The sequence below is a fragment of the Amblyomma maculatum genome, chromosome 10 (assembly GCF_055883805.1).
Source record: "Amblyomma maculatum isolate TAMU_Amacu chromosome 10, ASM5588380v1, whole genome shotgun sequence".
Taxonomy (NCBI): domain Eukaryota; kingdom Metazoa; phylum Arthropoda; class Arachnida; order Ixodida; family Ixodidae; genus Amblyomma; species Amblyomma maculatum.
Genome location: NC_139353.1, coordinates 83997867 through 84023083, shown reverse-complemented (window position 1 = coordinate 84023083; position 25217 = coordinate 83997867). Strand labels below are relative to the sequence as shown.

The following is a 25217-nucleotide window of genomic DNA, read 5'->3' as shown; positions in this document are numbered from 1 at the left end:
GCGCGCAGGCAGCGTTTCTATCGCGATTCGTCGCTTCTTTATACTTTCCCAGGGGAGCGCCAACCGGCCTTTCTTTTATTCCGGGGTGTGCTACCACTTATGGACGTCGCAGCCGCACGCTGAGGAGCTGCACGACAGAGAAAAAAAGTTGCTGCCCGGCCGGTTTGGGGCGTTTCGGCGCGCTTCCGTGGTACGTTCGTGGGGGCTTATTACTTTCCCTAACGCATGGTCCAAAATACGCGCTTATTATAATGGTACTACGAAGAAGAAACAACGCCATCTCTACAAACTGATTACGGTCAGGCTATGAGGGATCCCGGACTCTCTCACAAATGCACGGTTTACCCAGTTTGTATACTCCTGGGTCGTGCTCAATACTAACCCGGCCGCAGGTGCGAAAGCAGCATCCCTCCGTGACACTGCCGCGAGCCACGTGGTATCTGCGTCTTTGGCAAACACGGTGCGGTGCACAGGCGCAGGCTTTGCCGGCACGTAGCAGTAACGTTTCAACTTTGATGCCGAAAACAATAACAAACTGCTGTTGAAATGGCGGCAATTCGAAGAGGGGGAACATATGTTTGAGCTATCTGAACGTCAGTTAGAATAAAGCGGGTCTCAATATAAGAAGGCCACGTGATGACCAACAGCGGAACACACATAGCACCTCGTTCCGCGGAAGACAACTCCCCCCCCCCCCCTCCCGCGCGCGCAAGCACGCACACGCACACACACACACACACACACACACACACACACACACACACACACACACACACACACACACACACACACACACACACACACACACACGCACGCACGCACGCACGCACACACCTAAGTTCTACTTAAGTACTTACATCGACTTAACAGGGTTCTACTTAAGTTGAGGACAACGCAGAGGGCTATGGAACGAAAAATGGTAGGGGTAACATTAAGAGTTAGGAGTCGTGCAGAGTGGGTCAGAGAAATAACTCAAGTTACTGAAATTCTAGTGGAAATCAAGAAGAAGAAATGGACATGGGCAGGACATGTAGTGCGAAGAGAGGATAACCGATGATCGCAACAAACTGGATCCCAAGGGAAGGAAAGCGTAGCAGGAGGCGGCAGAAAGTTGGGTGGGCGGATGAGGTTAAGAAGTTCGCAGGGGTCAAGTGGATGCAGCTAGCACAGAACCGGGTTAATTGGAGAAATATGGGAGAGGCCTTCGCACTGCAGTGGGTACAGTCAGGCTGATGATGATGATCTATCTACTCGGGCGCGCGACATTATCGGCGAAACAATGACGCGAAGAGTCGGTCCCTTCACCAACGGGCGCTAACCAAACGTGGGCTCGGAACTTTCGCCAGTGGCCATCTTCGAATGGCTCAAGACCAGCAGCCGATCCCTCCCGACCCGCCAAGCCACGAGCCGCGGACCCCACAACTTGTCTTTGCGAAGCCACAAAGTAGTTCGCATCACCTTCGCACATATGGCAGGTGCTCAGAGATGGTGAACAGCAGCAGCTTACCAGGACCCCTCAAGGAATGAAGACATCGAGTAAAGAAAACATTTGTGCTAACTGGCACGGCACCATTTGGCCACAGCGCACGCCAACGAGACCGAATACGATTGCACACAAACAAGCACTATCAACAGAGGTTTATTGAAAAAAAAAAAAAAAAAAAAACTATAGGAAGAAAGTTATCCACGCTGCAAGTGGGAAGAAAGATACCTCAATTCCTTCTCAGATATTCCGATGGAAGAATGGACTGCTGATGCATGTACTGCAGTAGGTGTAAACGAGGAAGGCCTCCAATATCTCTCATAGTAAATTATCCTGGTGGCGCAAAAGAATGCGCGGGTTTTTGCAGTTTGGGGCACATTTGCACTTCTTGCCCAGCTCACTTTTGGATGCAATATCCTTCCATATGTGAGAGGCCTTCTTCCTGCACACGACTTCGTTAAGCTGATAACGGCGATGATTAAGTACACGCAGAGATAAGCCCAGCATCCGGCGCGGCAGGTGCTTTCGTAGGCAGCTCCTAACAGACAAACACTATTCCACAGTCCGTGTTCAATGCGTTTTGCGCCAGTTTTTGCGCACTGTTTACTTTCCAGATTTTTTTATAAGGCTATTTGTAGCCTCTATAAAGAATTGTAAGATAAAAAAGAAAACAGCTTTAGCCTCTCCCTGGTGCGGAAAATACGCGAAGGCCGTCTCACCCGGTGATCAATGGTTTCAGATACGGAATTCTGCTCTTCCTCTAAAACCCGACTTTTCTCGATGGTCCATTCGCGGACGACAGCAGACAGAGGCGCGGAAAGGAAAAAAAAAAAAAGGGAGGGGGGGGGGGGGGGGGGGCTAGGAGCCGTTAAGCCGTTATTTCCCTGTCGTAAGGAGCTCTATCATCTTACCCGCACCGCTGACCCGATTAATGGGCGACACGCTCCTCACGGCGCACAAGGAGAAAGTCCCGTCTCTTTGCACGTCCTGCCTAAACTCGCTGCCACAGAAAGTGGAATGCGGCAAAGAACATTGCTGCCTTTAATCACTGCCATGGACTTGAGAGGTACTGAAAGGCATTGCCTGTTTTAGCCAATATTCCGGGGCTGCCAGATGCATTTTTTGTTGTTGCTGCACCTGTTTTGTTGGTTTTGTGGCAGGCGCAACCGCCGTTATCAACCATCTCGTAGTTTCCAACCAAGAAGATTATAACATAACTGCTGGACTGGAGGTCGCCTATTGGCTCCGTGCACGCCGCCAGGGGCGCAACGGTTGGTGCTGCGTTCAGCACCACGTACTGGTGGCCACTTCATCATCCAGAGTGGGAAAGCGCCCCATAAGAATACATGCACATAAAAGCTTTAAAAACATTTTTTTTTCTTATTTCACAGCGCAATAGTAGGATATCCGTCCTTCATGAAGACAGTTATGAAGCCTTATTTTGAAGGTGCTGTATTTTTAAAACAGCGCGATACATGAGCGTGGGAGTCACCCAGCAGACGGCACTGGACGGAAGCGCAATGCATAAAGATGCTCGCTCGAACCAAATTTTCCGAAAAATTTTCTCCTTTGATCGTGTACTCGTGTAGGCAGCATATGCTTTGGAAAACACTGCGACAAGGTATGCTGTGAAATTTAGAATCTACTGTTAAATTAAAAGGCACAAAAAGTATGTTGCGAAGCCGGGCATACCCCTAACAGGCCTGCGCTCTGACAGCTGGTGCTAATACCCTCGAAGAGATGTGGGAAGCACAATGGCTCTCACAACTCAATAAGCTCGCACTTACAACACCCGGCAGAGAACTGCTCGAGAAGATCCATGTTAATCAGCCCTATACAATTGACCAAAGGGAAGAGGTCCCACGCGATGTGAGAAGACGCATCAACGTGTACCCCATTCCGCGGAATATGCATCCCGCATATAACATCGAGAGGAGGATAGCTAGAGGGGAAGCCCTGCAGAAGAAATGGGACAAGCAGACTAACACCCTTTACGTGGACGCAGCAGGACCACAGAATGGAGTCATGACTATTGTAGTCTCAACGCCTGCGGGGTCGATGGTGAACTGCGCCTCGGTGAAAACATCTAACCCCACTCACGCAGAGGAGGCAGCTATTGCATTAGCTGTAGCATCTAACCCCAACGCCGTTGTGCTCACTGATTCCCAGAACGCCTGTCGCAACTTCAATTACGGATTAATTCATAAGTCAGGGTTGTCATTGCTAACTAAGCACCCACCCAACCAAGTATCAATCATCTGGTTTCCCGGTCACCTGGAACTACCAGGAGGAAACGAAGCCGCTCACAGGCATGCCCGAGCTCTTCTATACCGGGCGTCTCCCCCTGATGACCATGAAGGGTGCCGTGACCTGATAGGTTTAGCAGTGTATGCTGACAATCTCGCGCCATACAGAACAGCCAGAAAGGAGTACCCAACACCACACAAATCCCTCAATAAGTTAGAAGAGAACATCCTTAAGAGACTACAAACCAACACATACCCAACACCAGCTAAATTACACCTGTGGTACCCTACACTATACTCTCCGCAGTGCCCACACTGTGGAGAGGTAGCTAACCTCTACCATATGGTGTGGGCATGCCAATTTAATCCCTTAGTTGACCCCATTCCCAACCCCTCGGAGGAGCAGTGGGAGGCTATTCTGCTCAGCGATGATCCTGACCGTCAGCACTGGCTGGTGGGGAGGGCCAGCGCAGCAGCAGCAGCCAATGGACTACCGGACTAGGCGGCCCACCCACATGTTCTGAGAATACTGAATAAATAAAGATGTTTTCAATCAATCAATCAATCAATCAATCAATCAATCAATCCGAATCGCACTATCTTCTACAGGAGTCCTCCAGCGGTTCATATAGTACGGTCGTTAAGAAAAGGTGGGCAGCATAGATGCTCAACGCAAAAATCAGTTCTTAAATGGCACGACAAACGAATGAAGACAAACTGCGCACCTTTGCAGGCGATACCGGGCCGTTGCGGCGGCTAGCACTGTGCAGACGACGACGCAGACGAGATCCCGAGCCGCCTCCGCCGTCTGCGCGCGAACAACCTCAGCAGCCGGGGTACCGTCTGCAACGGTGCGCAATTCGTTGTCGTTCGTTTGCCATGCCGTTTGAAAGCTACTTTTCGCGTAGAGAATCTAAGCTGCCAAATTTCACCGACCGTACTATGAACCAGTGGTGCGCACGTAACAGCATACCGGACTCCTGGAGAAACTGAGATTCGGAGACCAGCTCACAAAGAACCTGTCAAGGATACGTCTGGCTTCACAGCACACACACTTATCGCGCCGTTTTAAAAATATAGCGTATTAATGTCGGTCCATACTTTGCCACAGTGCTCTTCAAAGTACACGCCAACTGTGAACGAATGGCAGCCTACTCAGTGAAACGAGAAAAAAACTGAATGACGCGTCTCTGAGTCAGGCACCCCTGCGGTTCCAAACGCAGACTACCACGCGCAAGTATCGCAGTGTTTTAAGACTACATTGCGTTTGAAATGACGTTTCATAATTTTGCAATATAAGTTCTAGCGTATACTGGGCTTTTCTTCGAAGGGTCGACACTGTACTTGCACTGTACAATCATAAAAATGCATTTAAGACTTCTGTCTACATGTATTCCTATGAGGCGCATAATCATTCTGGACGCCGAATGTGCAGTTATAGGCAATAATGAAGATTCTGGTCAAGCTTTAGCAAAGTGCTATGTTATATAATTGGATAGCTTAAGCTAAGAATAGACCTTTACTAACTACGCGTCGCAATTATTCGAAGTTAATTAAGCTTGGATTGAAAATTAAACTCTCCGCAACAACATCCGTCATATATCGTTGGAGAGCTTCTGTCGAGTATTACTGTACTGGGCTAAATGTAGGTCCTTATTACCGTTAAATATTTAAATATTTATTGTGCTTAAAATTCGAACTTGATTTTACGCTAAAGCACCGTTACACACCCTTGAAAACATATCGACGATAATAAACCGAAAACAGCCGCTAGACCTCGCTAAATCAAGCAAAAGTGATCGCTATCGATTATCTAACCTGGTTCCACCATGGTTAAACACCTGCCAATTTTTCAGTCATCATGTGGTACACCATGATTTTTTTGTCCAGTTCCACTCTTTTCTTGCACAAGTTGAAGGTGTGGCTGTCCAGGGCATCCCAGTCAAGGATACGATCCTCTGTTTCAGGGGCGGTCGCTTCGTTTTCACTTGAAATAAGCAAATCGCAAGCTAGTGCTTCAAAATAAATGCTTATGCAGACTGCAAATGCATGAAGCAACAGCGAAATGTATATACAAGGCCGTTTAATGTGCGCTGGAAAGTAAAATGATAGCGAACTATTATAAACAATTGTAGTACAATTATTTTTAATTATTATTAAGTATCAATTAGCCAGTTAGTTCAAACTGGCTAATGCTTACACTTGAGCTGCAGATAGCATTTTTCATCTTCAAGTTGAGCATAAGCAATAGCGAATGGCGGCTAACTGTCCGCGGGACTTCCAACGCAAAACCCTTAAAATGTTCCTGCCTGTGCCTAATTTTTCAATTACGATAGTAATGCTCAAGTTGAACAATTAGAGCAAAGAATACGCAGCTCAACAAAAAGAAAAAACAAAACAAAAACACGCGCGGTATATTCCGCGTGTCCCGGTCGGGTTGTGCCACTTTCGGAATAAAGGCTTCCAAATTGTCTCCATCTTTTTGGTTCCCAGTGTTCTCTTCGAACAGTTCGCTTCCATTAGCGTCGCACCTCGTAATATATATATATATATATATATATATATATATATATATATATATATATATATATATATATATATATATATATATATATATATATATTACGCATATATATTATTAACAGCAGCACGCAATGTTATTAGTTTTAGAGTATATATACTTACAGACGGAATACAATACCCCAACCATTTTCGATCCATCAGCGTATTCAATGCAATGCATATGACGCCACAATTCCCGCAGGTCATCACCTATGAGCGTAAAATCAAGCGAATGAACCGACTGCGTGTCAAGCGAAACCGGCGCATTTTGTATCTATGGCAAGATGGCGGCGTGCGGCTTCAGCTCACGGATCCACCTCCTCCGCTCCAGCAGTTCTACTATAACCTTTCCCTGTTTCCAACTTATAATACGAGTTTAATTTAGTACCGATAGGCGTCGCGGCAGTCGGCTAACTCCCGGTTTCTGGCTCTTATGACCGAGTTTAGCGACTACTATATGACCGAACAGCTCTCACGTGGATCGCGGGTGGACACGGAAAATTTCGCGCACGACACAAGCCTAAGCCTCTGTTTACCCAGGACAGAATTTATCACCAGGCTATCGCTTTAAATAAGCACAGCAATTAGCCGCGCGACCACGAGGGAAGGCAACCTTTTGCGTCACAATTTCTTCCCCGAGCTCCGTTCGAGCCGGCGATAATTAACGGCGCAGCGGCCGACAGCTTCCCGTTTCGCCATCGTGCGGTGCCGCTTTAAAGCGTCGCACGCTTGGCACGTCCCTCACGACAACGATATGTGGTGCCCATACACACTCCTTCCGCAATTTCGCAAGCACTGTTGCGCGGCTGCATGGCTGCACAAGCTTATTGCGATCGTTCGCACCTCGGCGCAGTATACTAATTGAGCTATAAGCGACGCAATGCGCTCGCAACAAGGGCTTCTTTTTTTTTCTTTTTTGACCACTGGTTTATCGCGTCAAGTGCGGGAAGGTCAAAGGGGTCAAGATATCGATACGCAAGGACGACGCAGGGACTTCGTCAGACGGCTTATACAGCTCAGAAACACTTTGGCAACTGCACATACGTTTACGTGCCCCGCGCCCAACTACGACCTCAACCTACCGTCCTGTTCCTACGCTGTTGTTTCCGTGTTCCATGACGTAAGAAACTACGTCAGGAAGCCTAGGCAAGGTCGCCGAGAACGGAAACGTTGCAAAAAAAAAGAAAAAAGAAAGAAAAAAGCTAAATTAAAAATGTGCTTCCCACTCAAAATGTGGCAGAGGCACTGCTTCATTCATTTTTTTCTTTTTTTCATTGCATTTTATTACCTTAAAGGCCCCTAAAAAGGGGTGTTACATAAGGGGTGGCAAGAGTAAAAATACATATAATCACAATAACAGGAAAGTTTTGACATTTTCGGTGAACTGTGGTGTGCAAGTGATGAGAGCAATGTTATCCGGAAGGCCGTTCCAGTCTGCAGCTGTTCGAGGAAAAAAGGAATTTGGAAACGTGACGGTACGTGAACGTGGACTGGCAACTTGTAGCTGATGGCTGGTGCGATGAGATATGCGTGCGGGGGAAGGGGGGGGGGGGGGGGAATATAACGTGCGATGCGCATAGGGCTGTGAAAACGTTTGTGAAATAAATATAGGCTGGCAATGCGACGACGGAGCGATAAGGGGGATATAATCCGGATGCTGTTTTTAAGGAGGAAACGCTGACGTCATAAGAAAACGATGAATGAATAAAACGAGCGGCACGATTTTGAATAGATTCGAGGGCACTGACGAGGTAAGCTTGATGACCTCACATGCCGCACATTCACCAATCACGCAGTCCCCTATGCACCCAGAATTATTGTCATCAGCATCATCATCACCAGCCGCAAATATGCATGACGATGACATATCACCATCATCAAAGTCAAGAGCTAACACCAGATTTCCAACTTCAGGCATCGCGTCATATAAGCAAGTATTTCTCGCTTCTGCCGTAAGATTTAGAGAAGTGATTATTTATAACGAATAACAAGCTTACTATATGGGGTGGTTGAATAGGCGTGGCAGGGGTATGGTCCTGCAAATGCCTCATAGTTTAAGGGATACATCGCAACCGGAACACGCCCGGAAGGGGTGAGTATGCATGATAAATAGGAGAAACCGAGAGGGATGCTATATGGGGGAAGGAAGGTGTTTAAACCAATTAAAAGCAGCAATCAACGTGTGGACCTGGAAACAAACAACAACAACAAAAAAAAAAAAGAAAACAAAGTCCTAGAGCACTGTGGAATCCACACTGCCGATAAGCGAAGGCATGGGGCGTTGCATGGTGCGCACAGTGCATCATGTTTTCTCTCATGTACTAAATCCACCATCGTTATCATTCTCACTATCGCCAATTAATATTATCCTCACGGTAGACAAGGAGAATTACGATGTGTGTTTCACGGTCCACGGGCGCAGTTGGTTAAAGCGCTCGGCTGGGGATCCAAGCGATGGAGATTCGATTCCCGCTGGATACCGGATTTTTATTTTTTGATGACACTACAGTTTCGGTTTCGGCTGATGACGTCATTTGATTGACATTTATAGTGTGACCGAACGAACGCCAACAGTACGAGCCATTAAAGGTCAACTCCGGTGGTTTTTCCATCATTTGGTGTTTTTGGTTGAATTACGTTCCTCGGCACGTCCTGACTCGAACACAAAAAACCGTTTTTCGAAATTCCAATTAGAAGTATTTTTAAAAAGAAAAAACAGCAAATCGAAACCGAAACTGCTTTCACGGCCAGAAACGACGTCCCAGGTGACGAAATAGTGACGTCACACTCAGTATTAAAGAAACACTCGTACGTGCGTTGGATGCTGAAAATAAAGTATGGAAATCATGAAGCACTGCATAAAATGTCTGAGGTAGTTCAATATAACCCTCACAATTTCATAATCATGCGGGAAGTGGACAGTAACGCCGGTATACTGTTTGTGACGTCAGAAACTCAGTGTTGCCGGCAGAAATAGTCTCAACTTAAGCCGTGAAAACAACATATTTCAAAGTCGTGTTGCGCGCGAACGGATTATCGTACGGCGCCCAAATTTTGTAGAATGCGTCAGGACGGAGAGGAGAATCTACAGTAAAATTTTTATTAGGATATTCGAATGTCAAAAAAACCCCGGAGTTGCCCTTTAAAGGATTTCGCCTTAAAAAACTGGGTGGACCTGTTCTCCACGCTAGAACGCCGAACGGGTTCAACCTAAAAAAGAAAAAAAAAAAAAGGCATCCTACATTAAAAGCTCGACTGCACGCACACACTTCCTTCCGTCCTTGGGAAAGCGCCCTACTGTTCCCCAATGCGCGTGACAGCGGAAGAGAGCGACGTCAACGCGTGACGTCGTCGCCAGCAGGGCTCGCTTCCTCTTCCCACCGCCGTCGCGGGCAAGGTCCTCCGGGAAAATGCGTTGCGCAACTCCACCACGCCGGCGCCACCAACGAAAGGTCGCGAAAAGCGAAAGTGGTACCTTTTTCTTCCGCGTACGTCTCTTTTTTTCTTTTTTTCTTCACTCGGGAATTCTAACCACGCGCCGAACCGGTCGTCGCGGCCTTCTAAACGACGCTCGGTAGACAGCCACACTCGTATAAGAAAAAAAAGAAGAAAAAAAAACGTGAAATTTTCGGGAAAACTGGGACGCCGCTTTTTCTTTTTCACTCTCTCTTTGCGAAACGATGCTTGCGGCCCGAGCAGAAAGTGATTAAAAAAAAAAGTCGCGCGAGAAACGCGAATGCGATATTACGCCAGCGTGCTCCGTGAGTACACACACCGCGTGCCGTGACAGGTCTATCTCCAACTCAATGGCGTCCCTGGAACGCACACCAGAGAGAAGGGAGAATCGAGGCAATATAGCGCTTAGTGTAGAGCAGTCGTCTTTTGCAAAGAAAATAAAAAAAAAGACCAAGCAGACGACACGCAACGATGTCTTCTGCTGCGGAGCGCAAGAATATTTAAAGAAAACAAAAAAAAAAAAACAAAAAAACGACAGGGGGAGCGGGGTATAAGGCACCGCGAAACTGTGTCGCGTGACGGCTGCCCATTGAAGTGAACGATCGGCGCAGTTCGGTCTCGCATTTCGGGTGGCCAAGAAATTAAACAGCGGAGACCGATACGAGGAGAGGGTGAAAATAAAAACGAACAAAGCGAGGTGCAAAAGCAACAAAAGCTGCCACATTCCACCGAAATCCAACTTCCGAGTATCACTTCAACTGAAGCCCAGACGAGCACACGAACGGCAGCTGTGGCGGCAGAGAGAAAGCTGCCACGCGACATTTCAGAGAATCGTCATTTTCTTATTCGGGATAAGAAAGCACAGAAAAAAAAAAATAAAAGACAGCCCAGAAGCAATAAAACGAGCACGCCGGAAGAAGCTTCGCAGACCTCTACTTGCAGCTCAGACAAAAGTAGCAGCCAGGAGAGGAACCATGGTGCGGGATAATCAATTCCAACTCGCCCAATTCTAATTTCCCGTCGTTTATACTAAGTGACGAGTATAAAGGCACACTGCTTCGGCACTGTCGCACGTCAGGAGCAAATTTATTGGTTCTTCATAGACGAGGCGACTGAACACGAGAGAGATAGAGAGTGAGTGAGTGTGTGCGTGCGCAAGAAAGGGGGGGGGGGGGGGGGGGGGGGCATCTGAGCACATGTCTGTATTGTGCGACGGTCATCTAGCAAGACGAATAGCTTATCGGCACCTTTATAAAAACACTTCCAATGCAATCACCGAAAAAATGTACACTGGTTCTCCGGAAGGATATTCTCGTGAAAAAGTTTCTTGCTCTGTAGACACGCGAGATCCCCCCCCCCCCCTCTCTTTTTCATAAAACTCCCTTCTGATAACTACTACTATCAGGACTTAAGAACAACGGGCCGACCACGTATGTTGCGATTATAGCTTTACAGTGACCTCTAGTCAACTCCCTATCATGGGCAAGGTATGCTGTCCAGTTGCGGATGTAGGTCTCGACCTTCAGATACGTGGCATACTGCTACACTGCAGCCATAGGCGTATTCCTGCCTCAAATCATTTCGTTTGGTGCAGTTAGCAACAGAAGGAGACTGCCAATCACAGCACTAAACGTTTCGAGGTAAGCGAGCGTCGGCTACTGAAACAGTTCAAAATCTTGCGAACTGCAAGAACTTGTAGCATACTTTCAAGTGGCCCGCCGTGGTGGCGCAGTGGTAAGACGCGCCCGACCACTGTGCGGAGTTCCCGGGTTCGATCCCTACCACGGCGGCTACGTTTCGATGGAGGCGAAACGAAGTGGCGTCCGTGTGCTGTGCGATGTCAGCGCACGTTAAAGATCCCCTGGTGGTCGAAATTACTCCGCAGCCCTCCATTGCGGCTCCCCTTTCTTTCTATCCACCTTTCCTCACGGCGCGATTCAGCTGTCCACAGAAACAAGTGTGACAGATACTCCGCCTTTCCCGAATTCCTGTGAACCAATTATTATTACTATTATTACTTTGAAATGAGGATCAGCTTCCGTTGCAAGCTGCAAGTATTCCGCATTTTTAATTACGCAGATCTACTCCAGGGTCTGCAAACAATATGCGCCCCTATAAGGGAATGCACTAGAGGAAATGCTGCTGTCGTTTTAATCCCTTACAAGGTAATTTGTGTTTGACGTGTAGCCGGACACTATACCCTGCAGGCCTGCAGTGACCGCAACTCAATCACTCCGAACAAAAACGTAATCCCTTCTTGTTAAAGCTCCTCTTGTTGCATAAAAGAAAAACCAACTCGCAGGCGAATTTGTAAACTGTGCAATTTTGATGTCTCTCCCATGTCTGATAGAGCAAAAAAAATTATAAAAAAATGAACGGAACGGCCCACTGTTACGAGATGCTGTTTCTTCTTTTAATTTCTATCCAACTACAGATCCTTCTCAGGTGGGTTCGCAATGACGGTATCACGGCTGCAAAATATAATGTCAAAAGCAAAATAAACGAAGGTATACTCAAAAAGAACCAAGAGTACTCAAACGCACGTACCCTCGTTACAGCTACACCCTCAGTTAACCACGCTCGAAACTACAGTAAGCGATCTCACAAATGTTCACTCAGGTGGGTGCCTTGTTCGAATCCAATTTTACAATCACCGTGTCTCACCAGCTAAACAACTGCACCGTAACAGTGCAACAAACTTCTGTTCTTTCACCCAGTTCCACTTCTCGAGTACTCAGTGCACCCTGGCCAGCCACCCAAGTCGAGTTCGATGACACCAACCCCCAGGAGACGCGTCGTCTGCGTCAACGCAGCAACACGTCTTCTGCTCTTGAGTGCAGCGACAAAGAATTCCGTCTGCACAACGAGAAGACCAAGACCCTTTTTTGTTTTTTGTTTTTTTTTAAACAGGTACATCCTCTGTGGGTGGGCTTTCAAAAAGCTCAACAGAAGAGTCACGGAAGTGTGCGCGTGAAGGCAGGAGGGGGGGAGAACACGCGTCTCGTCGCGCACGACCGGGCAAAACAAGTTGCGGCGGCACTGCCAATTTTCGGTGTTCCGGTGTGCCGCGGAAGAAACCCCGATGAATGTTTACGCGATGTGTGCACGGGGCACGCGTATCGAAGTCTATCTATAATCTGATCACTGGACCCTATCGAGAAACCGAAGCCGCCCGAAACGGAAAGCGTCAAAACTCGGGAACGAATGCAAAAAAAAAAAAAAAAGTAAACGAGAACAGCTCGCTATTCCGCGCCTGACGCTTTCAAATGGCAGCGAATGAGGGCGCCGCACACTTCCTGCACGCGCGATTGAAACATGTTTAAAATACGGTGTTTTTGACCGCGTCGTCGCTTCACCACGTCACCCTGTGGCTTGCAGTTGGCGGTTTGTTTTCACTCATTTGCATCTATGGCCCCTCCAAAACCAGCGCCTACTAGAGGAAGCAGGCATTTGAATAACTTATAAACGAACACATCAATCAGTTCCCTACTTCACCCCTACTTCACCCCTACTTCACCCCTACATCTCTCCGATGTCCAAGGGACATCAGAGAGATGTAGGCATGCATAATGCCGTTAAAACCCACCCATTTACGTTAATAAGCGTTGTTCGACTCGATTCACAAGTCTCAACAGCACTGCTGAGTTCGTTTCACTTGCCTAGAACACTTCGCGTTTTATTTTTGTTTTTTTTTTTTTTGTTGAAAAATTGTGCGTGAGTGGAAGGGCGGGACATCTTCTGTACACTGCAATTTCCAGTTGACAAACAACGGCTGGTTACGTAGTCACGCTGAGCACTGGACTAGACGAAAACAACACCGTTGCACGTGCTTCACAAGGTTTGTAAACACGGGCTCCTCGCGCTATCTGCGCGGCAGATAAGCAATGAGAAACGACACAAAGAGCTGCCAGGCTCGCTCTCGCATGCGCTGTCACCAAACGCGCAGGTCTGACAGGAACGCTTCCTCAGACCACTCGTTTCGGGCAAATGACCTCGGGTATAAGTTTCCGCCAGGAAACGCTCCACCGCGCACAACACTTCGCCGTGCGCCACCACGCCAGAAGTATTTACATACGCACGAACACTCGTCACGGTGAAAAAAAATAATAATAGAGAGAGCGCCAACGACGTTCAGCTTATTGCGTTAGGTGCGCATAAGCCGCGGCAGCACGCAAACGGTGGTTTGGTTTGTAGGGTTTAACGTCCCAAAGCGACTCAGGCTATCAGGACTCCGGAAACTTCGACCACCTGGGGTTCTTTAACGTGCACTGAATGGGTGCAGACGGCCGACAGCGAATTCGGCTAAAACCAGCGAGGAGTTCAGAAATTAGGATCTTGGTCTGGGCTAGTTGGTTCATAACTATCACGAAATAAACACAGCGCGAAGAAACAGGACACAGGAAGAAGACACATACAGGACGGGACAGCGCCAGTCCCGTCTTGTGTCTTCTTCCTGTGTCCTGTTTCTTCGCGCTGTGTTTATTTCGTGAGAGTTCAGAAAACCGGAGGATAAACGCGACGGGATACCATCGACCGATACTCCGCGCAACAACTGACCTGACATATGACGTGCCATACAGCGAGTTCACCGTTCCCTACAAAATGCCGCAAGCCGGTGTTAATGCGAAAGCAAAATCGATAGAACGAGTGAAATACCCACATTTAGCATCGAACAACGGAGCCACAGCAAGACTGATGACGTCACGATGATCCACACATTATAAAAACGACGGAGCAACAGCCGATGAAAGTCGTGCGGGCGCTCTTCGAGCGCGGGGATGGAGCAAGCTGGAGAAGTGACGCGAAGCGCGGCAAATAAGGCCATCAAAGAGCATCCCATCGTCGTCAGCCGAGGACCATCACGAGCTAACCGCAAGGTCGTATTCGCATACAAACACAGATACAGGGGAAGTGCGTACACACCTTATCTGGACGCCATTCGCTTTTTATCTGGGAACCTCTTTTTTCGGGAACATTTCTTTTTTTTCCTCCCGTGGCGCTATTCTTCCGGCTCTGGGCTGTTCACACGTGCGTCTAGGGAATTTCCGGCGCTAGAGGAGAGTGCGGACGCCTCTTGGAAACTAGAGACGTACAACGGCGGGAGACTGACAAGCTCCACTTTACACAACACAATGGTGACTAGGCAAAGAAGAAGAAAGGGTGCTTCGTTTCCGTTCCAACAATCCGCAAAGGCGAAGGAGCGATAGGAATGCCCCTCGCTAGGTCCCCCATCCGTCCCTTGTGTAAGCACCACAGCTGAGAAGAACGTGTCATCGTAAATTCCCCAGGACTCAAAATTACTCGGGTCGAGGAAACCTCTTCGCAAGAATCCACCGCTCTGATCATACGCCGACTGGCTGGGGAACTGTGGTGATGTAATGTTAGCCAAATATGTCATGCTACGACGCCCGTACAAGACACTAATTGTCCCGCTGTAAGCGCGACGAATGGGGCGTCAAGCGACAGCACGAGGCGTGACAGCGGCGGTCTCAACAACGAAGCTGGGACTCCGCGGATTTGCGCGTCTTCCTCTAAACTTTAGCGGCGCGCGACGAAGACACTGTTCGTGTAATTCGGTTTGGACGCCGTCGCGGAGGAAGAAGGCAAAGCCTCGGGAAACCTAGCCCCTTCTCGCCGGAAGACAACGAATGCCGCTGGTTAAGAAAAACAAACGCGCCGGTTTAGGAACAAATGATTCGCTAGGGCGTAAAGCACGACGCGTTCTTTGAGAAATCGGTTCAGAGTGGGCACGTCCAAACTTCGTTCCACAGCAGGCACAATATATTGACTGCGGCTTGCGCATAAAGAACATCTTACGATTTAAGAAGAGAGTAACGTGTTACGGATTCATTTACTTCGACCATCGCCACTCAGCCACACTGACGGACGCGGGAAACAAAAACAAAAAGATAAGCAAATTTTTTTTTAATCGACCAAATACCTTCGTTAACTGTGAAAAGTTGCCTGTAAATCACGTCTTAACACGCGGTGAGGCATCAAATAACTGCTTCTAGCCTAAAATACTGAAGAAAAAAAAATTATATACAGGGTACCAGCGGGTGATCTGGGCCCTCTGTGCAATAAAAGAACTGGCGATATATAACTACCCGATCGCCGAGAACGCCGAACTAACGGACTGGGAGGCTCAGAATATGCCGCCGAACGATTGGTGTTCTGTTGGACTGTTTGCCGAAGTTGCACCGCTGTCCGTATTGTCGGCTGAGCCAACACCTCCTGAGCCGACGACGCTGCTCTTGTCTTCGCATTTTCGGACCGAGAACGGAACAGGGCTTTTCAAGGAAAGCTTCGCGCAAAACGTTCAGAACACAATGGAGAGGCCCAGAGGTGGGCACAATTAAAGCACGCTTGTCTGCTTCACAACCGGCTTATATCGTGGAGGTGGAACATACACGGGCGGAGAGAAAGAACTTCGATCCCAGCGTCAACAGCAATCAACCCGAGACGTGCACGGAAAGGGAGGCGGAATCTGACAGCGACGACGCATATTCTGGTCGGTTTACGCTGTACACTGAGCAAACACTGCATGTATACGTGCACAGACAGCGCGAACGCGTGGAGAGATAACGACGAGATTAGTCTCGCTCGGTTTGCACAAGCAATCATTTCGGTCCAATCTCAACTTGTGGTCGCGCATGCGCCAGCAAAACGAAAGAAAAAGAACAAAACGCTTTCGTTCTCAAATACCGCTTAACTATGTCGACATACCACCACAAAACAGTAAAAATGGGGTAAAGGTTACAGAGAGCATCGAGTTAAAACGCGGAGCAGCTCACTGAGCCCTACTTAAAGTGTCCGTAAAAAAAAAAGAAAAAAAAAAGATTGCATGAGAGGCGTGAGTATACGAGAACGAACTTTTATTTCAGCTCCGTCTCGCGACCGGAACACGTCTGGAGAAACGGTGGCCCAAGGCTGCAGCATCGAAGACTCCTCCACGCAGCAGCGGCAAGCTTTATCGGTCGAGCTATTCACTATAGGTCGAGCGAATGGCGCGACTATATTGAACCGTGGACTAAACAGAGGCAAATATACTTGCGCTCACTATCACCCCGACGTAGAAGTTTGCTGCGAACTATTCGTTCGCATAGGCCACTCGTCGTAAACGACGCCGCACGCCTCCAGTGAGAACAGCGAAAAAAAAAGTAAGTCGAGCGTTGTTACCTCGGGACGCGACACAACGCACGAAGCACGCTCGTTTCCCTCGCGCCATAGTACAGGGAAAATTACAAAAAAAAAAAAAAAAAAAAACAAGAAAAGCAGTCTGGCAGCGGATCTACACGCGAACGGAAGAAAGCGCACATGTACCAAAAAAAAAAAAAAAAAAAGGGGTCTGCTTGTAAGATGGGGAGCAAGCAAGCCCTCGTCCTTGACGTTGACATTTCCGCGCAACACGTACTATGTCCCTCGTCTGCACTTCGCCAGGTAAGCGATTCCGCTGATCGCCGATATACGCAGAAAAGAATGGGGGACAAAATACAGCTAACGAGGATCTCGAGCAAGCGGTGGTTATCAAGCAGTTAGTTACCTTGCCAGTCGGATTGCTCGGTACGCAAGAGAAAATTTGCTGGCTAGCCACAGTGGCATTATTGCGTAGACCGCGAGTCAATGCAGTCCCCATTATTCTCCGCTACACCCCCACTGAGAGAGAGAGAGAGAGAGAGAGAGAGAGAGAGAGAGAGAAAAGAATCGGTTACGCCAACAGAGGCCAGCACCAAAGCTCCTCTCAATAACGGATCATTTTATCCCCGTCTCCTGCAAGGACGGGGACAATATTTTTGTTTTGTTTTTTTTTAAATCTTCGCTATACATTTAGTTCCCTCACCTGGCCAAAGTTCGCAATTTAGGGAATGGTGCCAACAGACCATGTTATACGCTCTCGCTGCATCACACGTTCCGGCCGAAGCATTATAAAAAAAAAAAAAAAAAAAGAAAGAAAAGGAGAAAACAAAACAGAAATCGTGAAATTCGCCAGTGTGAACAGCTTACCGTGATCCAATCCCACATACATTTCACATGCGCTAAAAACGGAGCTTAGGCAAGCTAGAAAATTTATCGGGGGGTGGGGGGTGGGGGGGGGACCGAAACGTGTCGCCGCCATCTGCCGCTTTCGCCAACACTGCGGTGTGACGATATTAGCGTTTTTTTTTTTTTTTTTTTTTTTTTTTTTTTTTGAGCGAGAGATCCCAGCCGTTAGAGGCAGAACCGCCAGCCCACATTCAACGTACAGTGATCAGGAATCATTTCCTGGTTTGGAGAAGGTTAAATCGAACAGCGAGGAAAAGGGGGGAGGGGGGGGGGGAGGGGAGTTGCATACACTTTCTGGTCGCAGGCATCATTTACTGGTGTGCAAAGGTGGCGTAACAGGGCTGATAGCGACCAGAGAATCTACTTTGGGCGAAAACTGCCAAAGTTGTTCGGGACTACCTTCAGTGCTTTCTCGCCACAATTGGCATCCAGCCCCATGCACGCTGCTTCTCGTCTCCGTCGACGCGTGTGCCGTAGCTTTTTTGCGGGAAAAGGCCGCCACCATTATAACAACACACTCCCTAACCTGTATTCGCAAAGATAAAAAGAAAAAGAAAAAAGACACCACTACTGACAAGGAATCGAATATGGAATTTGCAAACCAAGTTAGTACACGTACGTTCCAAGCATCGTACATAGATGGTGAAATTTGGCTCTCTGCTCTGGCAAAACCATCGGGTGAAAAGCAAGCTCGACTCGGGTCATCCTTCAAGCGACCGAGCAGCATGGCCGCTCCTAACCGGATCAAACACGTCGACCGTGCAAATCGGACTCTTATTACTGCCACGCGTAATTCCGAGATATATACGGAGCGTGTAGTATAAAAATTCGTATTCATCTGCTGCCCTTTCCCACGTATCATCGTCATCATATTTTTTTTTATTTATTTTTTTTTTTTGTAAGGCTACAACTTCCACGGCGCAACGTCGTAACCGTTCTAAACGGGCCCCGTCCTGTTTCCCGCAGTCGCCAAATCTCCACCATTAGCCCACTTCCAAAACTCAAATTTTCTTTTCAGGTTTTTCCTCTAAACGAGTCGTCCCTCCGTTCAGAAGATGAGACGATCCGCTACTCCAGCCTCTCGATTCAGTGTATGGCGCGGAATCCCGCTTGCCTCATGTGTCTTCTCAGGCTTTATACTTTTGTTGTTGTTTTCGTATTATTTCCCATCACGCTATACCGCTTTTCGTTTCTTCTCCACCGACGGCAAATCGAAGTGAGCCCGGAATGATGGAGCACGACTTTCTCACGATGAAGAGGGCCACCACTTTCGCTTTTGAAACACAAAGCTATCGATCAAAAAAAAAAAAAAAAAACAACAACAACAAAAACAAAAAAAAAACAAATCAGAAAGCAGCGCAAAATGATAGCCATGATGCATGTCGCCGTCTCGCCAACCGCCTCCACTATAAGCTGCGGCAACGCATCGGAGTTATTTCCTGCACAGAAAACAAAACGCAGAAGAAGCATGCCCCTGAGTATTAAACGCAACTTCTAAGTCGTTTCCACTAGTGGGCCGCTATCACGCGAAGAAAACAGGAACAAAGCGCGCAAGAGTGAAGCAGACGACGCGCGACACACGCATGCGCTCGCGTTATAGAGCGACTATGGCGAAACAGAATATATATTTGGAAACGCACCAAATTTTCGGAGCGTCCCTTGAACGAAACATCAAAAGAGTGGCGAAAGACGCGGCTGTCGCGTTGTATTAATAACCCGCCTCGGTGCTTGCGGTGTTCAGCTTGGGCTAGGTCGCGGGATCAAATCCAAGCCGCATCTCGATGAAAGAGTGCGCGACGCACGTGTCCCGTTTACCCTTTCACACTCTATATAGCACAGTAAACAAAGTCGCCCCCTTAGAAAGTGCACTTCGTAAATATAACTGATATCCTCCAGAAAGGACGCATTGGAGGTAGCCCCATTTTAGCACAGCATCCATTCAGCCATTAAAAGGGCGCATCAGTACCACGATGCACCCTTTCTGGAGGGTGTGGGTTATAGACATGGAAATACACCTTTAAGGGAGTGATTTCTTTGCCGCTAGGATGGCGGCAGTCGCCGCTTCCGAATATGCGTTTCATGTCACCACGAGATAAATCAGCCTAGAGGTGACGCTCCAGTCGCTCCAATATGTAAATATTTATACCTAAAAGTGTTGATTCACAATGGAGAAAAAGAACTGCGAAGCTAACTAGTAAGCATGTAGGACATACACAAGGGCGGAGCAAGGAATAGCGTTAAACACACGGGTAAACAACAACAACAAAAAAGTAAAAGCTGGATAAGTTCAACGCAAGAGAAGTAGAGTGTAGAACGAAACAGGAAAAAGCAGATCAGGAGGAATATTTTTTCATAACTCAAGAGACAGTGCAGTATTCTTTCAAGTCAGATCAGGGTGCCTTAGAAACACGCAGCTACAAAAAAAAAAATTTCACTAGGAACATGACACGTGTGCAGTGTGCGGTAAATACTTAGAAACGATTGAACACCTATACTCGAATGTGACGGTATTCATCCAGATGTCGATGCAGGCGCAGTCACTCTCGCTGAGCCCTTAAGGTTTAGACATGACGGTGGCGAGGCGACGAAAATCTGCGATGGAAGTTAGCAAAAAGCGATGGGAAGACGCGTGCCTGATACGAGTGGGCAAACACAATGTCACTTGCAGCGAGAGCATTCCGACTCGTAAAACCTCACTGTGATGACGCGGTTCTGCACTGGGAATAAAACAGCAATCGAAAAATTACTTTTCCCGCGCAGTGTGCTATGCATAATTGGATTGCAAAACATTTATTTCGTCAGTAAAGGCAGAATACAGATGATCCATGCTAGGCGGCTGTGCGTTTGTCCACCTCTCCTTTTTAAGCCGAAGCCACTGCAGTAAGCCTGTCTTCCACGAGATACTGCAGGGCATGATGAAGTGCGAACGACAATACGCTATAGCTGCCGTGCTAGCAACTACTAAGCTTGTGCACCTGTCTTAATACCCGAAGGGCATGTTTTTAATGAAATTTTAACCAAAATACTCTTCCGATGCCCTTAACAGCAACTGTAGGCTCGACTAAAATTTGTATTGGACCGGGCCCTATATTCCTTACAAACCGCACAGTGGGTCAGACGAAATGGATGACCAGCTGGGCTCGTAAGCAGATACACGGATAACAGCCGGCCTGTGACGAGCCTCTATTTGGATATTTGACATATTTGGTGGTGGTTTGCTGGGTAACGGTTGGTCGGTTGGTTTGTGGGGTTTAACGTCCCAAAGCGACTCAAGCAATGAGAGACGCCGTAGTGGAGGACTCCGGAAATTTCCACCACCTGGGGTTCTTTCACGTGCACTGACATCGCACAGCACACGGACGCATTGCTTTTCGCCTCCATCGAAAAGCGGCGACCGCTTTTCGATGGAGGCGAAAAGCAATGCGTCCGTGTGCTGTGCGATGTCCCGCGCAAAACAGTGAGCGGGCACCTGTTCCGCAATTTCTGAAGACTCAGACATGTCGCCGCATTTCAATATAGCTACTGCCGCTAACCATGATAGTACAGGATTTCACAAGTAGTAGGATCTTCTTCCTATAGAACTGCTTATACTATTAAGGAAATACTTTCTGTGAAAAAAAAAAAAAACGGTACTGAAAAGGGTTTAATGGCCAAGAGCTTTAACCTAGAGCAGCTCTGCACTGCGGGTCTCGCGTGGCCCACGCTCCAGGAGGCCAAACTCCGTGTACATCGACATCAACAACAGGATAGAGTTGTGACGAGCCTAACGTTAACCTCTACAAAATGGGCACGATTCGAGAAGCACAGCTCCGGCACTCGCATTCAGCGTCGCACTGCTGTGGCCAAATCAAAAGCGGCTGAGGTGGGAGAGGGGGGGGGGGGGGGGGGCACAGTCACGAACACGGCGCGCTGCTGGAAGCTGTGGCTCCAATGAGAGCAGGGCGTGACGCGCCAGTCGCGGCTGGACGCTGCGCGTAATGCACCACGCCCATCCTAGCCGAGCCGTTTCAACAACGGCTCAGCGAAAGAAGCACGCACCGCTAGCGGCAAGCGGAACACGCGTACGTGAACGCCCGGAGAGACCGAAACTTGGAGGAAGGGGGAGATATCCCCCCTACCTAAAGCCCCACGTGCGCGCCATGTGCGGGAGCGGCGAAAAGGCGCGGAAGCGGAAGGAAGTGACGCAGCAGGATGCAGCAGCCACCGCTTTCACCCGCACATAGCCAGCCTCTTAGAAGAACTGCAAAAGTCACGAAGCGTGGCCGTAGCATAATCGTGGCATAATCGAGCGGCATATTTTACGAAGCGAAAATGGGCAACTAACAATGGGCCACGCTGGAATGGAAACTACGTTGTTTGATACTTCAGTCTAACAACGTCCGTCCACGCGCCACTGGCCTCTCCACTTCTTAACAAAGGCGTTATTTTTTTTTTTTAATCAGAAACGAATTTAAAGCTTCCTCGTCATGTACACGTGTAAGCATCAACCACGCGGAGTTGTGGGCGATCGTTCTGACTGCATTTGAGCTGCTACGCACGGCAGCATATCATACGCTTAATATACAAAAAAAAAAAAAAAAAGTTCGCGTGAATTGGCGAGTGTGACGAGTTACATCCGTAGCATTCTCCTTTCTGTGCGTCTTCCTCGATACGAGCTGAATAGCAGTCGTAGTGGCCGTTCCCAAGATTTCCTCATCGATTCCGCCATAATGTAGTATCTTTTATGTAATTCATTATTTCATTTTGAGAACGATCCTACATGCGGTGGAAGCAGTTCGCCAACGCGCACAATAGGTCACGCAAGGCAAGGGCACACAACAGTACTGTGCGTCGATGATCGCCACACACCAAGTCACCCGCACTCTCCTCAGCATCTCCCCTCCCCGTTCCTTTTCTATTCGCGGCCACGCCCGCAGTAATGAGCGGCTGTAGTGTGCACGGTGCACAGCACGACGCCAACTGAACGCCCCGGCGAGGCGCCGATTGGCATGGCCCGTAATTAACGCTTGGGAAGCGGCGACGTGACTCCCCGAAGGGGACAGGCCGCTGGCCACCGGTTTCCGGTGCACCTCCGGCCAACGCACGTCGGGTATGATTTAGCGATTCAATTTCCAGCTGCACGTTTCCGAGTCGCCAGGAAGAGGAAGCGTCGGCGACCGTCCCGGCCACGGCCGCGTAGACTTGGCGCCCCGCGACCTAGTCGCTCGTACGGCGAAAACTTCAATCTTTGTTTTCGGCTATTCGAAGCAAATCTGCCGCATGAGGAGAGAAATATGCGCCATGATGGACCCAAGAGAACGTACTTTGCACGCTGCCTAAGTAACGGCCTCTCCATCAGAAAATCAACTGGTATGCCAACCGTTAATAATTTGAAATAGTCACTCTTCAACTACAGCCCCATACCATCATCACTCGCCGCTCGACCGAACGTCATAGCAAATTCTGCAGCACAGATTCTACATCAAATAGATCCCGACCGCCGGCGGCTGTGTTTCGATGAGGCGAGACGAAATGGGCGTCCGTGTGCTGTGCGATCTCAGTGCACGTTAAAGATCCCCTGGTGGTCGAAATTACTCCGTAGCCCTCCACTACGGCTGCCCTTGCTCCCTTTCCACTTTTACTCCCATCTTCTATAAAACAAGTGAGAAACTGCGCATTTCCTTTCCTGTGAACCAATTTATAATTATTTACAGATTACGCAGGAGCAAGTCGGGCAAAAAGTATGTATCCTTGCCGATTCCTTTAGAACGACCTGAGGGTGGAGCCGATTGCCGCACTCCGAAGCAGAGGGGTAGGGGAGAGAGGGCACAACAGAGTTCTCGTTCGGTGCTTCGCGAACCTGACGCAACAAGGGGGCGCCCTGAGTATAGAGCGCCTCGCTGTTCGATCCTAGACTCTAAGCTGATTTCATGAATAACACTACTTTTGAAGTCCTATAATTACCAAATTACGGACAAATCAGAGTAAAATAATCGTCACCTTCGCGTCATGACAAATAAAGGTGCAGGTATTCAAGAGCAAAATTCTCTAAGTGCGGCAAAAATGACGTTAAGGAACAGTTTGTGTTTGCTACATTTTGCACAGCTATAGGTTGAATCGCTCATGAACGACTAACTCGAATGCCCAGGAACAGTAGATGATTTTTTTTTTTTTTTCACCCACCAAATGTTTCTCCAATTCATACGCAAAAGTGCTCGGAAAATGGCAGGAGAGGAGTAGACATTCGAGCCCCGTTTACTTCACTCAGTTTGGCGACAGACAATAGCGGCATTTGAACCGGACAACGATAGCTCTGAAAAAAAAAAAAAAAAAAAAAAATGTGAGTAACAAGCGCGTACAAGTTCCACTCAGCAACGGCGTGCGAACGGTACGACGTGAATGCGAGAGAGCCGGCATTAAAAGGATAATGTCACATAGCTGGCACGAGGACCTACGAAAGAGGCAGTTATAACTGGGCCAGTTGGAATCGCTACATTTCCACTCCGGCGCAGATGACGCAGAGACAACCGTGCACATCCAATTAATGTCTTCTGTGTGGCCTGCGTTCATTCCTTTTTTTTTTTTTTTTTTTTTTTTTTTGCCAGGTTGAATCTCCGGTTGTTTCGTTTTGCCCACGACAAGGTTCAGGCAGAAGCAGTATTTTTCTTTTCTTTCTTTTCTTCCCCTGGGGACAGCCTACGCAGTGCACTTTGCCAGGTGAACCCTCGCGCACTACTCGGGCGCTGTTGCTAACAGCTTGTCAGCTACTTCCTCACATTGCTACCTCCCCAAGGTTGCTCGGCGTCGGCTAGAACCTTCAGAGCGGTTACACGCGGCGACAGTTTTTGCAAGGTGTGGTGCTTCTTAATAGTTTTCCTAGTTTGCAAGCCTGAGGGCTTTGCCGACGATATGCTTCGTCACCGCAGCTTGCAGTCTGTGACAGCACTCGTTGCGACTGTCTCCGTGTGATGACCTCACACAACGCACGCGTCACGGTCACGCGAAAAGGCTTTTTCTAGATGCGTCACACGACGAGCGAAAGCAGTTATGTGCGCGGTTTTTCGTCGCCGCACGCAAGCAGATGAAAGGTCAGGTGGGTATCCGCAGGGCTAGAGTGCAAGGCACGAATGTGACTGATCCCTATACGCTTGTGACTCGATCGCAAAAAATCGCCGCCATTCCGTGCGTCGGAGACCCGCTACAGCGTCGAACGCGATTATAGACCTTTGCAACAAGGGCCTCCTAGGCGCCACCATATTGCTCGCTGGGCTGTTGTGTGCATGCAGGAAGGAAAGCTTAGGAGAGGCCCTGACGTCATTTTTTTGCGACCGGGCGCTGCAACGTCTCTCCTCCTCCTTTACCCTTTCTCCGCGACGCTCACGTACCTAGGGCCCTTAGCAACGCTGTTGCTAGTGGCCCGAGTTTTCATAGCAACAGCGTCGCCGTTG

At 48.4% G+C, this 25217-nt stretch overlaps 1 protein-coding gene across 4 annotated transcripts in view; it reads right to left on the bottom strand.

Annotated features, from left to right (window-relative positions):
• The window catches only part of Pli (E3 ubiquitin-protein ligase pellino), a 97886-nt gene that overhangs the window by 41546 nt on the left and 31123 nt on the right, over nucleotides 1-25217 (bottom strand). Inside the window, exon 1 of one of the 4 annotated variants that reach the window (XM_084583034.1) lies at nucleotides 14408-14426. The exons of the other annotated variants lie outside the window; for them this stretch is intronic. Coding sequence (XP_084439160.1) covers nucleotides 14408-14409 — 2 coding nt within the window. The 5' untranslated portion in view covers nucleotides 14410-14426. Of the gene's footprint in view, nucleotides 1-14407; nucleotides 14427-25217 lie in introns of those variants that run through there. 4 annotated transcript variants of the gene reach the window in all.